The sequence below is a fragment of the Clavelina lepadiformis genome, chromosome 2 (assembly GCF_947623445.1).
Source record: "Clavelina lepadiformis chromosome 2, kaClaLepa1.1, whole genome shotgun sequence".
NCBI lineage: Eukaryota > Metazoa > Chordata > Ascidiacea > Aplousobranchia > Clavelinidae > Clavelina > Clavelina lepadiformis.
Window position 1 is genome coordinate 18,508,060 of NC_135241.1, and position 14,501 is coordinate 18,522,560.

Consider the following 14,501-nt stretch of genomic DNA (forward strand, 5'->3'; position numbering starts at 1 on the left):
CAAAATACAGCAGCACTGCCAACCGAAATAAAAGCGCTAATTTTGGAAAATTTCTTGCACTAAAAATTACTGTTGTTATTATTATAACTTTAGTACCGGCCACCAACTTGGAATTGTGCTTTTTTTCACTAACAATGGGCCTCTTTGTGACTTATTTTCTGTGGTTTTATTACCGTTCGGCTTTCTCCTAAATTACATTAAACCGACACTACAGTAAAAAATTATTCACCGATTTGTCAGAATATTATAATTAACGTCTAGCATCGAGATAGGTTGTTAAAAGTAAACTTTTCTCATTAGAAAATCCAAAACCATTTGTATGCAAAACCAGTTATATGTATGTCATTATTTTATGCAATTTTTTTTAACCAGGAATAACTAAAACGAATCTTTTGCACCCATGATGATCATACACCGTTTTCGAGTCAAAAGCTGGCTACGCTGGTTTTCCAGTCTATTTATTTTAAAATTAATGACGTTATTCCATTTCTTCCTCTATCTTGCCGTTTTGCCTTCAATCATTCCTTCTAAAATTAACGTAGAAAGTTTTCCACTGCTGCCCCGGAGAATATGCTCTGCTCATGTTATATTTTGTATTATAAAATTTGTCATTAGCATTATACTGTGTGGCACGCCCAACTTGTGTTCTTTCCCATCTAACTGATCTTTACCAGTCTTTTAATACACCACAACTCAAACGCTTGCAGCAGTGGTGTAGCCAGTAAGAAAGCAGGAGAGCGGCCTCTCCCACTGAGCATATTTTTTTCAAAATTGGCGCCTTTTCAATTGTTCAAAACTTCCCACTTTCTTGCGAAGTTGTGTTTTGAAAGTCCGAAATGTGTTTATTCCTTTTATTCTGGTAGCTTACCTCGTATATCCATACTAAAGGAAGAACAACGTTTGAATTTTCTACACTGATGTTAAAGAAACTTTCTGATACCAAACGGGCTTCCAGAGAGTCGGTAGTTGAGGCGATTTTGCAAAACCTTTTCAGCTATATAAAAAGGACTTTAGACAGAATTATAGTTATTGATTATGATTGATATATAGAACGGCATACTTGAAACATTAAGCACATATGAAATCTTATTTACTCTTATATTTTGGAATAAATTGTTACAGAAGTCTTTCGTCTGTCCACAGCATACTTACAGAGAATCAGTTTAGATTGGTAACGGCTGCTACCATAATTAGGGATTTTGAAGACGACATGAAAAACTGTCGAGCTGAGTATGAACGTCAGTTTGAGCAGATCAAAAAAGAAGCAACTGAATTGACCCAAAAGTGCAATGTTAATACAGAATATAGGAGTTACAGAAAAGAAACGAAAACGAAAAGATGCCATGATGAAATGGCATATGATGAAAGAAGCTTTAAAGAATTGTGTTAACTTTGGTACCGTCATGGCGCCTTTTTACAAAGCTTACTCCCCCTAACTTAAAAACCTGGCTACGCCTCTGGCTTGTTTGATTACATTGTAATGAGTCCACACTTGACAACCATGAATAAAAATAGAACACGCATAGCACCTCAAAATCCGAATCTTTAGTTTCATGATGTCCCATCTCAGAAACATTCTGCATTCCCAAAATTTTGCTTTCATTTTTCCTATTTGTTTTTCTTCTTATCTCTTCTTCAGTTTTCCCATGTTTAGTAATTTTATTTCAAAAATATTGATATTTTTAAAAATTATTCCAATGTTTTATTGTCTGTTTAAGTATAGGACTTTCAGGTTTGGATTTGCATACGCATGTTGTGTTAGTCGGTCAATTACATACTGTAACTTCATTCCATAATCTTTGCATTTTGAGCATAGTAAGTCAGTATTAATTGTAGCAAGCTGTGCATAACTGGCCATTGAAATAGTGCCGTCAGTATATTTTGGATTGTAGTCACAATCAGTGCCATTTAACTTTATTCCTTTGCAGTTTTTCGGAGCTTCTTGGAAAAGTATTTCGCTGCGGAGTTTGATTAAGGATGGTAACAGCACACATCCCTATCCAACTCCATGCCGAATGGTAACTGCATTGAAGCATGACCTTGGTGTCGTCATTTTTCCTGTATGTACCCAATATTGTTCATTAATAACGTTTCATTTTCTGCTACAAAACCTGCAAACCTGAAGATAAAACAACGTTATTTTCCAAATTAAAAATTCGAAAACAGACTGTTTTATAGTAACTCTATTAATCAATTGATTATAGATTTGTTATAATTCGTTTAGAATTATTTCGAACCGTGAACGCCATTTATCGCTTCTCTGCGCGCATCACAAAACCTGTTAGGTCATAAATAAATTCTGCTGCAGGCAAGACAGTTAAGTTTTTCCAAGACAAAATTGCTTTTATTTTATCAGCACATTGTAGCAAACGAGTTTGTTCTTTTTGTTGTGTAAGTTTTGTCGAATTATATTTTATCAGATTCTTTTTAAAGTGTTTTATTAATTTGGACTTTTATTGGTTTAACGTGTGTTATCTTTTAGAATTGTACTTTTTAATTAGTTTATAAGCCTAAAATATATCATCACCATTTTGCCAAATGAATTTTGCTGCCAAAGCATACCCCAGTAAGTTTATTGTACATATTTTGTTAGATATACTTAATAGTATACCGACGAAAAATTGGTTACCGGTTATATGTTTATTTATTGACCTTTGATAAACAACTTCATCTATAGGGATAAGAAAAAGAAGTAGAAAACTAAGATGTAAAAAATCAACTTTATCTGCCAATATGTAACAGAACAAGTAACCAAGTTACCAGTTTCACGCCGAAAAATTACATCCCGACTTCTTTCTTTAATGTGTAACTTGTGTATATATTGTTTCTTTATCAGAAACTTAAAACAAAAAGTTTGCATGTAACCTCTGTAGTTTAGCCAGTGATTTCTCATGTCAGGGCACAGTTTTCATGGTTAAGTCTATAACACTGGTTATAAACGTTTTGTTCACTGTTACCCTTTTGACTATTTTATGTTAGTTTGCATGCACCGCTAATACTTTTTTCACGCTTTTACTTGCCACGACGATCTTGTGGTGCTGTACAACTAACGCACTTTTTCACCACTATCTTATAAAACATTACAGCATTGTTAAAAAATTACTTAAATTGATAACTGTAATCAATTGTTGTTATTGGTAAGCGTTTGTAGCAACCTTGGATCAGCACTTTAAACAGCGGTCAGTATATAGAGGTAAACGTCCACTGGGACTGCAAGCTGCACTATAAGCTAAATAGAAAAATTGAAATAACCCAGGGTCAGGTTGCACGGTTTGAAACAGAAATATATTTCACTTCTATACCTACACGCATCATCAGTATGTCGGAATAAATAAAATAAAGTAACATAAAAACACGATCATAAAATCATTACGATCATCAATAATGGTTATAGTTGTGTTTTAATTTAATTTTATTCATTCCGACAAGCTGATGATGCGTATAGGTATATAGGTGAAATATATTTCTGTTTCAAACCGTGCAAACTGACCCTGGTTAATTTTCATTTTTTTATTTAGCTTATTATTGGTATAGAATCAATTTGTCTTTAAACACTGGAATATCCGAAAACGGTGGATTCAGAGATGTAAACGGGCCTTATATTGATAACTTGAACCAGAAAATGCAAGCCTGATACCGATAATTTATTTGAAGCCTAACTTAGGCCCCAAAGTTGTGTGTTCATGTGTCCCAGTTTGGGAAACCATGCCAATAGTTTTCTATAAAGAAAACGTTAACTTGTTTTTATTAGCCTATACCTAAGTTTTTTGAAACAGCAACTTGGTCATTTCCAGAGAAAAAATTGAAAATGAAAATGTGCAGACTTTGAGCAAAACGTTCAGGGTAATTTATGCGTGTCGCACTTAAAACCGCAGCAACATTGAAGCAAGATGTGTAAACAAAATACGACAAAGATTTGAATTAACATTGGTCACTGTACCGTATTACTGAAAGAAAAACAAAAACGAAGCCGTAACTGCACAGTCTTTGAACAAAACCCTCAGGCTAAATTATGCACGTCACGTTTACAACCAGAAGCCCATTTGAAAACAAGATTTATGAACAAGGAACGAGAAAGGTTTTACTATGACCGAACGATTTCAATGAGCCAAATTCAGCGACAACAATTACTTCATAATGACAAAAACCAAAAAACGAATTGAAGGTCAAACGTTTCTCACTCCTTTGTGTTGTTTGACTGTTTGTTGACTCAATGCTGCAATTTTATCGAAACAATTTTCCAATGTCCACGAATCAAAACATGCAATGCGCGATTTGCTCTCTTGATACAAGCCGTCAGAAGCTTCTTGCTAAACATATTAGTAAGGTAACCATAGTGACAGGCAACCTGCTGTGTTTGACAATGTATCCATTATTCTTGAGTGATTTCATTGTAATGAAATTGAAAATAAATGATGTTGCAGATTCCACAGTAGTAAGTAATGCATCGGTTGTAGCCGACAAGGAGTCACAAGGAAGCAAATATGATGATCGACAACGACTGGAGAAGAAATACGATTTTGGCTCAAAGATTGGTGTTCTAAATTTTCCCAATAACCCTCTCTAAATAAGCTAGTGCTTGCCGCAACGTGTTCTAGTAAAGTAGTCGTAGGCTCTACTGTAGGCTTATATAAATTTTCGTGGTGTTGCGGGAAGAGGGGATATATAACATTCATTTTATAAACGGTAAATTGTGTTTACTCGCAGTTTTACTCTGAAGTTGAATCAAGTTTCACGATCATATAGCCTACATAATGGACCGGGGACACAAGATCAGATTGTTTGGTAAGTGACGATCTGTTTCTTATTTACTTTGTACTTTTAAGACCGAGAAAGGATAATAACCTGAGTTGGATTAAAAAAGTATAAAAATGAGATTAAAAAAGGAAATACATCAAAAGTGAAATTATTAAAATATGCTACACCGTTACATTAAAGCCTTTGAGGGGCTGATATCTGCTACATTTTGGAGAGGTTCTGATACATTGTTTATATGTGTAGCCCATTAATTTTTCTTCTCACATTAACTTCGGTTGTTTTCTTTCTTGGTTTTGATGGTCGGCTTTAATACTTTTTGATAGTTGGTAATAAGCTTTTTGTTGTGATCACATTTATGCGATGTAGTTTTAATTTGTTAAAAAGCAGGATGTTGGACGGCAAGATGTGCTGAAAAATTTCATTAGAGTATACCATGCAATTGTACATTGGTCCTTGTTTCCAGCCAAATTTGGGGCAAATACACTGAGCAAATATAAAGCAAAAAGCGTTTAAAAATTTAGCGGGCTTTATTTGCTGCAGGTATCTTGTAGCGAATTCGTTAATATCTTGAGTGCTGGATTCAAGTCTAAAGATAAATGATTTGACTTGCGACTCAAGTTTGATGATTTCGGCAAAAAGAACATTTGATAGCTGTCGAATTTGATGATTGATTTACGACTCTGCTATGCATGGTCTGTCTCGTGACGTATGTCACGTCCTGATGCGTTAACTACAGTCTCAAAATGGCAGGTAATTGATTTTTGCCAAAAGTAAAGTGTATAAATAATACGTATATGCAAAACTTGTTTTCGACTGTCTGCCGGTGGTCGTGTCGTGGAACGCTACCAGGTTCGTTTCTCAAATTTACAGCCAACCGAGTAAAACCAGAGAACAGTTGATCACTGTTTAATTGCGTTTATAATTATATAATTACGTTCATTGATAATTAATTGTTTAATTTAATAAAATTGTTGAAGCAGCAAAACGAAAAGCAGCTGATAACGTATCTTGCAGAGTTACACTAAAATCGTACCGAAAGCTCGGGCGTAAAAGCTCGCTAAATACAACAGAATCCAATCTCAAAAGAAGGCTTTACTTCAAATCACTTAGTTTTTGCCCTTCACTAAAAGCCCAAACGTAGAATAACTTCACTACGCCAGTAGCCGTTTAGATAGATGTAAGCACATATAAACAAACAATGCACGCACACGCTATAAAAATAAACTTAATAAAAGTAAAAAAGTTTAAATAGTAACAAACAGCTTAATTCGCAAAACCAGAGTGCCTCACAATTACAGGTTGATACAACATCAATATGGTTTATGGATATGGTTACGATCAAGTACAACTATACACAACTGTCATTTTTAACACGAAATCTTGTGTAGATTTTTTTAAGTTAAGGCAAGTCAGAATAGGTTAATTTATAACGTTTGCTAACGTTACACAGTCTCACATATCGTATATGAAGATTAAGGAAGCAGCTGACTGGACTGCAGCAGGAGACTCCGGAATTTTGGGGGCCAATAATGCGTTGAATAACAGTTACATGTAACAACAGGATTGATTCAATTCTACTGTTATAACGAGTAATATCTGCTCAAAACATGAAACTATTGTCGTATGTGTAACCTATACTTCTAAACATCAATGCGACTCAAGTTATTTCAAAACTTATCGATCCGCATCAAAAAACAACGTTTTGGCTGAAACTTGATGGGTCCTTACAATCAACTTATGTCTTACGTTTTTCAGTTTAACTTGGTAGGTAAGTTCTGTAAATAAGTTTATGTAGATAAGTTCTGGAGCTACAACCTATATGTTATTTGCATGACATAGAGTATGGATATGATTCATTTCAAATGCGTCCATACGTTTCTGCTTCTAAAAATATAACTCGTATCGTTCATATCCACTTCTACAACAACATGATGATTGATGACGAATCAGTTTTGCGGTTGTTGAATTGGTTATTAACCTCCGCAATGTAGCATCAATAGTACCTTGTGCTAGATTATAAAAATGTTCCAGTTCGGAAAAGTTTCGATTTCGTAGGAAATACCAAAAATAGGTTTTGAAATCTGCACAAATCTGATTCTACTCACTTTCAACTCAGCACAACAGCTAAGGACAAGCAAAGTAATCATATATATAACTTGTCATGTTGTTGCTGGATAAAAAAATCTGTTTTCTTTTGCTTATATAAAATTTAAAAATTTTAAACTACAAAATTTTCAGCCATTTCACTCTCTGTATGACACATCATAATCAGTTTATGGAATTTTAGAAATAGAACGATTGCGCTCGTCAAAAAACAAGTCAGAAGATTCATGCATCCACCTTTTATTTCGCAGTTCCTTTCAAATATAGTCAAGTACTCGACTTCCGAAATCAATCTCTGCTGATCAAAACAGACCTGAAAAATCTTTGTAGTTTAACGGACTTAAGACAATTTAATATGAACGACATTTTTGGAAATGTTTTTGACAATCACGATATTGTCAAGTAGGTAAAATATGTTTTGATGCTAATTGTTAGTAATTGCAATGAGATTAGAGTGAAATCTAGACCATTAAACGTTTTCTTACCTACTGTATGTGTACCTTGACACTGTATCTTTACGAGCCAATATGCTAAGTTGATAACAGGCATCACGATAATTGTATAAAATTAAGAAACTTATTTGAAATGAATTTTTCATTATTACAGATACACCCTTTACACATAATCATCAACCCTAGAAATGTATGAAAATTTGGATAGAAAGATGAACAAGAGTCACTGTCTAAAGAACACACCACGGCGTAGTGAGACATGTCATGTTTATAATTGCTATAGGCATCGTTTGTGGGACAAAATAATAGTCAATTAAAGTTGATGTAACTTATTAGTTAATTTTGGATATCGATTTATAAAATTTTAGGTTTTCAATAATTATATTTTGTATTGTAACAGACTACGACCGATGCCAACATCCGTCATTTGATGATCACGAAAGTTCTACGACAGTTTTCGATACGAAAAAATGTGGATGAAGATCTATGGTAGACGTCAGAAGGTTTCGTCCTGTCAACGTATGTTTGCTCCAATAAAGCATATTTGAAATTTTTGTGAATTACATTGTTGGCATATTGCAGTTTCATTGACAGCAATATTACTTTTGGTAATATCATAATTTTCAAGAAGTGGATTTCTACACCGATAAACCAGGTTTATGCTTTTTGACATAGATCTGTTCTGTATTTTATTGAAGTCAACGCATTTCCTCAGTTAATGTTACACAATTATGCAGATTGTTTTGAGTAGATTTTCTCCTATAAAATTTACTGTGTTTTTTTACTGAAATGTTATTTCTCCAGTGGCACACGACAATACCATCAAACATTTGCTGATGTAGTATTCTGTTCAAAATATCCACAAAAAATTCAACATTTTCATTTACATTTGAAAAATCTAACAGCGTTCTGTCGTGAATTTTGGTGGCTTCTGCCCTTAGGCATTTGGATGCGTTGTGTGTTTTTGCGTTGTTGCGCCTCAAGCATGTCACTCCGGTAAAGCGCGAAGTGCTTTTCATACTGTACAATATACACGATGTGTTCTTTAAGCCAATTACTTGAATCAAGTGGCTGAGCTTTGCTGCATTTTGCAGTTTTAACCATTATACGTTTGAGTTTATTTATTTTTTAATTATAACTCCATTTATGAGTTTGTTTCAATTGAGGTATGTTATAATCTAACACTTTATTAAGGTTTTATGTCTGGAGAGCGGTTAGAGACAACGACACCGATTCCGTGTTGGCTGCTGCTAAGTATGGCACAGATGCCACGATTGGAAACATCTACCTCGGAGGACTCCCCGTCGAATCAAAAACCACCCGCTGATGTTGGCTCTCATGATACACTTCACGTTCTCCGTAGAAAGATGCCCAAACAATCCCGGTAGAAATAAACCAAATACCAAAATTTATTATACTTTAGAGAAGGACTCTTATAGGACTCTTTACTCTTATACAGCATTACTTAGCAAAATACAGCAGCACTGCCAACCGAAATAAAAGCGCTAATTTTGGAAAATTTCTTGCACTAAAAATTACTGTTGTTATTATTATAACTTTAGTACCGGCCACCAACTTGGAATTGTGCTTTTTTTCACTAACAATGGGCCTCTTTGTGACTTATTTTCTGTGGTTTTATTACCGTTCGGCTTTCTCCTAAATTACATTAAACCGACACTACAGTAAAAAATTATTCACCGATTTGTCAGAATATTATAATTAACGTCTAGCATCGAGATAGGTTGTTAAAAGTAAACTTTTCTCATTAGAAAATCCAAAACCATTTGTATGCAAAACCAGTTATATGTATGTCATTATTTTATGCAATTTTTTTTAACCAGGAATAACTAAAACGAATCTTTTGCACCCATGATGATCATACACCGTTTTCGAGTCAAAAGCTGGCTACGCTGGTTTTCCAGTCTATTTATTTTAAAATTAATGACGTTATTCCATTTCTTCCTCTATCTTGCCGTTTTGCCTTCAATCATTCCTTCTAAAATTAACGTAGAAAGTTTTCCACTGCTGCCCCGGAGAATATGCTCTGCTCATGTTATATTTTGTATTATAAAATTTGTCATTTGCATTATACTGTGTGGCACGCCCAACTTGTGATCTTTCCCATCTAACTGATCTTTACCAGTCTTTTAATACACTACAACTCAAACGCTTGCAGCAGTGGTGTAGCCAGTAAGAAAGCAGGAGAGCGGCCTCTCCCACTGAGCATATTTTTTTCAAAATTGGCGCCTTTTCAATTGTTCAAAACTTCCCACTTTCTTGCGAAGTTGTGTTTTGAAAGTCCGAAATGTGTTTATTCCTTTTATTCTGGTAGCTTACCTCGTATATCCATACTAAAGGAAGAACAACGTTTGAATTTTCTACACTGATGTTAAAGAAACTTTCTGATACCAAACGGGCTTCCAGAGAGTCGGTAGTTGAGGCGATTTTGCAAAACCTTTTCAGCTATATAAAAAGGACTTTAGACAGAATTATAGTTATTGATTATGATTGATATATAGAACGGCATACTTGAAACATTAAGCACATATGAAATCTTATTTACTCTTATATTTCTGAATAAATTGTTACAGAAGTCTTTCGTCTGTCCACAGCATACTTACAGAGAATCAGTTTAGATTGGTAACGGCTGCTACCATAATTAGGGATTTTGAAGACGACATGAAAAACTGTCGAGCTGAGTATGAACGTCAGTTTGAGCAGATCAAAAAAGAAGCAACTGAATTGACCCAAAAGTGCAATGTTAATACAGAATATAGGAGTTACAGAAAAGAAACGAAAACGAAAAGATGCCATGATGAAATGGCATATGATGAAAGAAGCTTTAAAGAATTGTGTTAACTTTGGTACCGTCATGGCGCCTTTTTACAAAGCTTACTCCCCCTAACTTAAAAACCTGGCTACGCCTCTGGCTTGTTTGATTACATTGTAATGAGTCGACACTTGACAACCATGAATAAAAATAGAACACGCATAGCATCTCAAAATCCGAATCTTTAGTTTCATGATGTCCCATCTCAGAAACATTCCGCATTCCCAAAATTTTTTTTCATTTTTCCAATATTTTTTCTTCTTATCTTTTCTTCAGTTTTCCCATGTTTAGTAATTCTATTTCAAAAATGTTGATATTTTTAAAAATTACTCCAATATTTTATTGTCTGTTTAAGTATAGGACTTTCAGGTTTGGATTTGCATACGCATGTTGTGTTTGTCGGTCAATTACATACTGTAACTTCATTCCATAATCTTTGCATTTTGAGCATAGTAAGTCAGTATTAATTGTAGCAACTGTGCATAACTGGCCATTGAATTAGTGCCGTCAGTATATTTTGGATTGTAGTCACAATGAGTGCCACTTAACTTTATTCCTTTGCAGTTTTTCGGAGCTTCTTGGAAAAGTATTTCGCTGCGGAGTTGGATTAAGGATGGTAACAACACACATCCCTATCCAACTCCATGCCGAATGGTAACTGCATTGAAGCATGACCTTGGTGTCGTCATTTTTCCTGTATGTACCCAATATTGTTCATTACTATCCCTTCATTTTCTGCTACAAAACCTGCAAACCTGAAGATACAACTACTTTATTTTCCAAATTAAAAATTCGAAAACAGACTGTTTTATAGTAACTCTATTAATCAATTGATTATAGTATTATTAAAATTCGTTTAGAATTATTTCGAACCGCGAACGCCATTTATCGCTTCTCTGCGCGCATCACAAAACCTGTTAGGTCATAAATAAATTCTGCTGCAGGCAAGACAGTTAGATTTTTCCCAGACAAAATTGCTTTTACGTTATCAGCACATTGTAGCAAACGAGTTTGTTCTTTTTGTTGTGTAAGTTTTGTCGAATTATATTTTATCAGATTCTTTTTAAATTGTTTTATTAATTTGGACTTTTATCAGTTTAACGTGTGTTATCTTTTAGAATTGTACATTTTAATTAGTTTATAAGCCTAAAATATATCATCACCATTTTGCCAAATGAATTTTGCTGCCAAAGCGTGCCCCAGTAAGTTTATTGTACATATTTTGTTAGATATACTTAGTAGTATACCGACGAAAAATTGGTTACCGGTTATATGTTTATTTATTGACCTTTGATAAACAACTTCATCTATAGGGATAAGAAAAAAAAGTAGAAAACTAAGATGTAAAAAATCAACTTTGTCTGCCAATATGTAACAGAACAAGTAACCAAGTTACCAGTTTCACGCCGAAAAATTACATCCCGACTTCTATCTTTAATGTGTAACTTGTGTATATATTGTTTCTCTATCAGAAATTTAAAACAAAATGTTTGCATGAACCTCTGTAGTTTAGCCAGTGATTTCTCATGTCAGGGCACAGTTGTCATGGTTAAGTCTATAACACTGGTTATAAACGTTTTGTTCACTGTTACCCTATTCACTTTTTATGTTAGTTTGCATGCACCGCTAACATTTTTTTCACGCTTTTACTTGCTACGACGATCGTGTGGTGCTGTACAACTAACGCACTTTTCCACCACTATCTTATAAAACATTACAGCATTGTTAAAAAATTACTTAAATTGATAACTGTAATCAATTCTTGCTATTGGTAAGCGTTTGTAGCAGCCTTGGATCAGCACTTCAAACAGTGGTCAGTATATAGAAGTAAACGTCCACTGGGACTGCAAGCTGCACTATAAGCTAAATAGAAAAATTGAAATAACCCAGGTTCCGGTTGCACGGTTTGAAACAGAAATATACTTCACCTTTATACCTATACGCATCATAAGTATGTCGGAATAAATAAAGTACAATAACATAATAACACGATCATAAAATCATTACGATCATCAATAATGATTATAGTTATGTTTTAATTTTATTTTATTCATTCCGACAACCTGATGATGCGTATAGGTATATAGGTGAAATATATTTCTGTTTCAAACCGTGCAAAGTGACCCTGGTTAATTTTCATTTTTTTATTTAGCTTATTATTGGTATAGAATCAAATCTGTCTTTAAAGACTGGATTAACCAAAAATGGCGGATTCAGACATGTAAACGGGGCTTATATTGTTAACTTGAACCAGAATATGCAAGCCTGAAACCGATAACTATTTATTTGAAGCCTAACTTAGGCCCGAAAGTTGTGGGTTCATGTGTCCCAGTTTGAGAAACCCTGCCAATAGTTTTCTACAAAGAAAAGGCTAACTTGCATTAATTAACATATATCTAAGTTTTCTGAAACGGCAACTTGGTCATTTCCAGAAAAAAAATGAGAATGAAAATGTGCAGACTTTGAGCAAAACGTGCAGGGTAATTTATGCGTGTCGCATTTAAAACAGCAGCAAATTTGAAAGCAAGATGTGGAAACAAAATACTACAAAGATTTGAATTGATATTGGACAGTGTACCGTATTACTGAAAGAAAAACAAAAAGATAGCCGTAACGGCACAGTCTTTGAACAAAACCCTCAGGCTAATTTATGCACGTCACGTTTACAACCACAAACCAATTTGAAAACAAGATTTATGAACAAGAAACGAGAAAAGTTTTACTATGACCGAACGATTTCAATGAGCCAATTTCAGCGACAACAATTACTTCATAATGACAAAAACCAAAAAACGAATTGAAGGTCAAACGTTTCTCACTCCTTTGTGTTGTTTGACTGTTTGTTGACTCAATACTGCAACTTTATCGAAAAAATTTTCCAATGTCCACAAATCAAAACATGCAATGCGCGATTTACTCTGTTGATACAAGCCGTCAGAAGTTTTTTGCTAAATATACTAGTTAGGTAACCATAGTGACAGGTAACCTACTGTGTTTGACAATGTACCCATTATTCTTGAATCATGTCATTGTTATGAAATTGGTAATAAATGGTGTTGCAGATTCCTCAGTAGTGAGTAATGCATCGGTTGTAGCCGACAAGGAGTCACAAGGAAGCAAATATGATGAACGACAACGACTGGAGAAAAAATACGCTTTTTGCTTAAAGATTGGTGTTCTATGTTTTCACAATAACCCTCTCTAAATAAGCTAGTGCTTGCCGCAACGTGCTCTAGTAAAATAGTCCTAGGCTCTGCTGTAGGCTTATATAAATTTTCGTGGTGTTGAGGGAAAAGGGTATATGTAAGATTTATTTCAAAAACGGTAAACTTTGTTTACTTGCAGTTTTACTCTGAAGTTGAATCAAGTTTCACAATCATATAGTCTACTTAACGGACCGGGGACACCAGATCAGATTTTTTGGTAAGTGAACGATTTGTTTCTTATTTACTTTGTACTTTTAAGACCGAGAAAGGATAATAACCTGAGTTGGATTAAAAAAGCTTGAAAATGAGATTAAAAACGGAAATACATCAAAAGTGAAGTTATTAAAGTAAACTACACCGTTACATTAAAGCCTTTGAGGTGCTGATATCTGCTAAATTTTGGAGAGGTTCTTATATATTGTTTATATGTGTAGCCCATTCATTTTTCTTCCCACATTGATACGATTTCGGTTGTTTTCTTTCTTGGTGTTTATGGTCGGCTTTAATACTTTTTGATAGTTGGTAATAAGCTTTTTGTTGTGATCGCATTTATGCGATGTAGATTTAATTTGTTAAAAAACAGGATGTTGGACGGCAAGATGTGCATTTAAAATGCCAACGACGCAATTAGCCAAGTGATTCTGGATAATGGGCTTTATTGCGTGTTCATCTATTGATTTAGTTGTAAGGCTGAAACTTCAACGGGCACTGAGTTAACCAGAAATTCGATCTGCTGCACCTGTTCGGATAAGGACACAAGAATAGAATTCATTGAAAACTTCCCAAATAAACAAGGAAAGAACATAAGCTTATAGTCTATTTGGGATTTAAACATGTATTACTGGAATATAGAATAAAATTTTTAAGCTACCGATGATTTAACTTGTATTCTCACCTCAGAACCTGAAATTAATTCATTCCAGGAGCTCGTTTAAGTTGTAAAACATTTGACTTCCAAAAGAGTGTACCAATGAAAAAAGTGAATACAAAGATCTGATCGCAGATACCAAAATATCCACATCAAATTTCAAAGATTCAGATTTTAGGCAAAAACAATCTGTTTTAATCCTTCAACTTAAATTACAATAGTCTATGCTTAAAATAGCCTAGCCTAGCATCACAATATAACCTATATAGGCTGCATACAAACTT

General features: G+C 34.3%; 3 protein-coding genes across 14 annotated transcripts in view; all 3 read left to right on the plus strand.

Annotated features, from left to right (window-relative positions):
* LOC143445288 (uncharacterized) overlaps positions 1-13,913 on the plus strand; it is a 26,265-nt gene extending 12,352 nt beyond the window's left edge. For 5 of the 11 annotated variants that reach the window (XM_076944279.1, XM_076944277.1, XM_076944276.1 and 2 more), the window contains 2 exons: positions 8,508-8,697; positions 10,708-12,080. In XM_076944279.1, the coding sequence (XP_076800394.1) occupies positions 8,508-8,697; positions 10,708-10,801 (284 nt within the window). In that variant the 3' untranslated portion in view covers positions 10,802-12,080. Of the gene's footprint in view, positions 1-372; positions 1,125-1,927; positions 3,122-8,507; positions 8,698-9,154; positions 9,727-10,706; positions 12,081-13,488 lie in introns of those variants that run through there. The other 6 variants (XR_013113802.1, XR_013113801.1, XR_013113803.1 and 3 more) reach the window with 6 other exon arrangements.
* Positions 3,425-14,501, plus strand: part of LOC143445289 (uncharacterized) — a 24,851-nt gene continuing 13,774 nt past the window's right edge. The window contains exon 1 of the mRNA XM_076944288.1: positions 3,425-3,445. The gene's annotated coding sequence lies outside the window, so the exon portion shown is untranslated. The remainder of the gene's footprint in view (positions 3,446-14,501) is intronic.
* LOC143445287 (uncharacterized) overlaps positions 4,703-14,501 on the plus strand; it is a 40,256-nt gene continuing 30,457 nt past the window's right edge. The window contains exons 1-3 of one of the 2 annotated variants that reach the window (XM_076944273.1): positions 4,703-4,785; positions 5,299-5,508; positions 7,113-7,263. The gene's annotated coding sequence lies outside the window, so the exon portion shown is untranslated. Of the gene's footprint in view, positions 4,786-5,298; positions 5,509-7,112; positions 7,268-14,501 lie in introns of those variants that run through there. The other variant, XM_076944270.1, reaches the window with a different exon arrangement.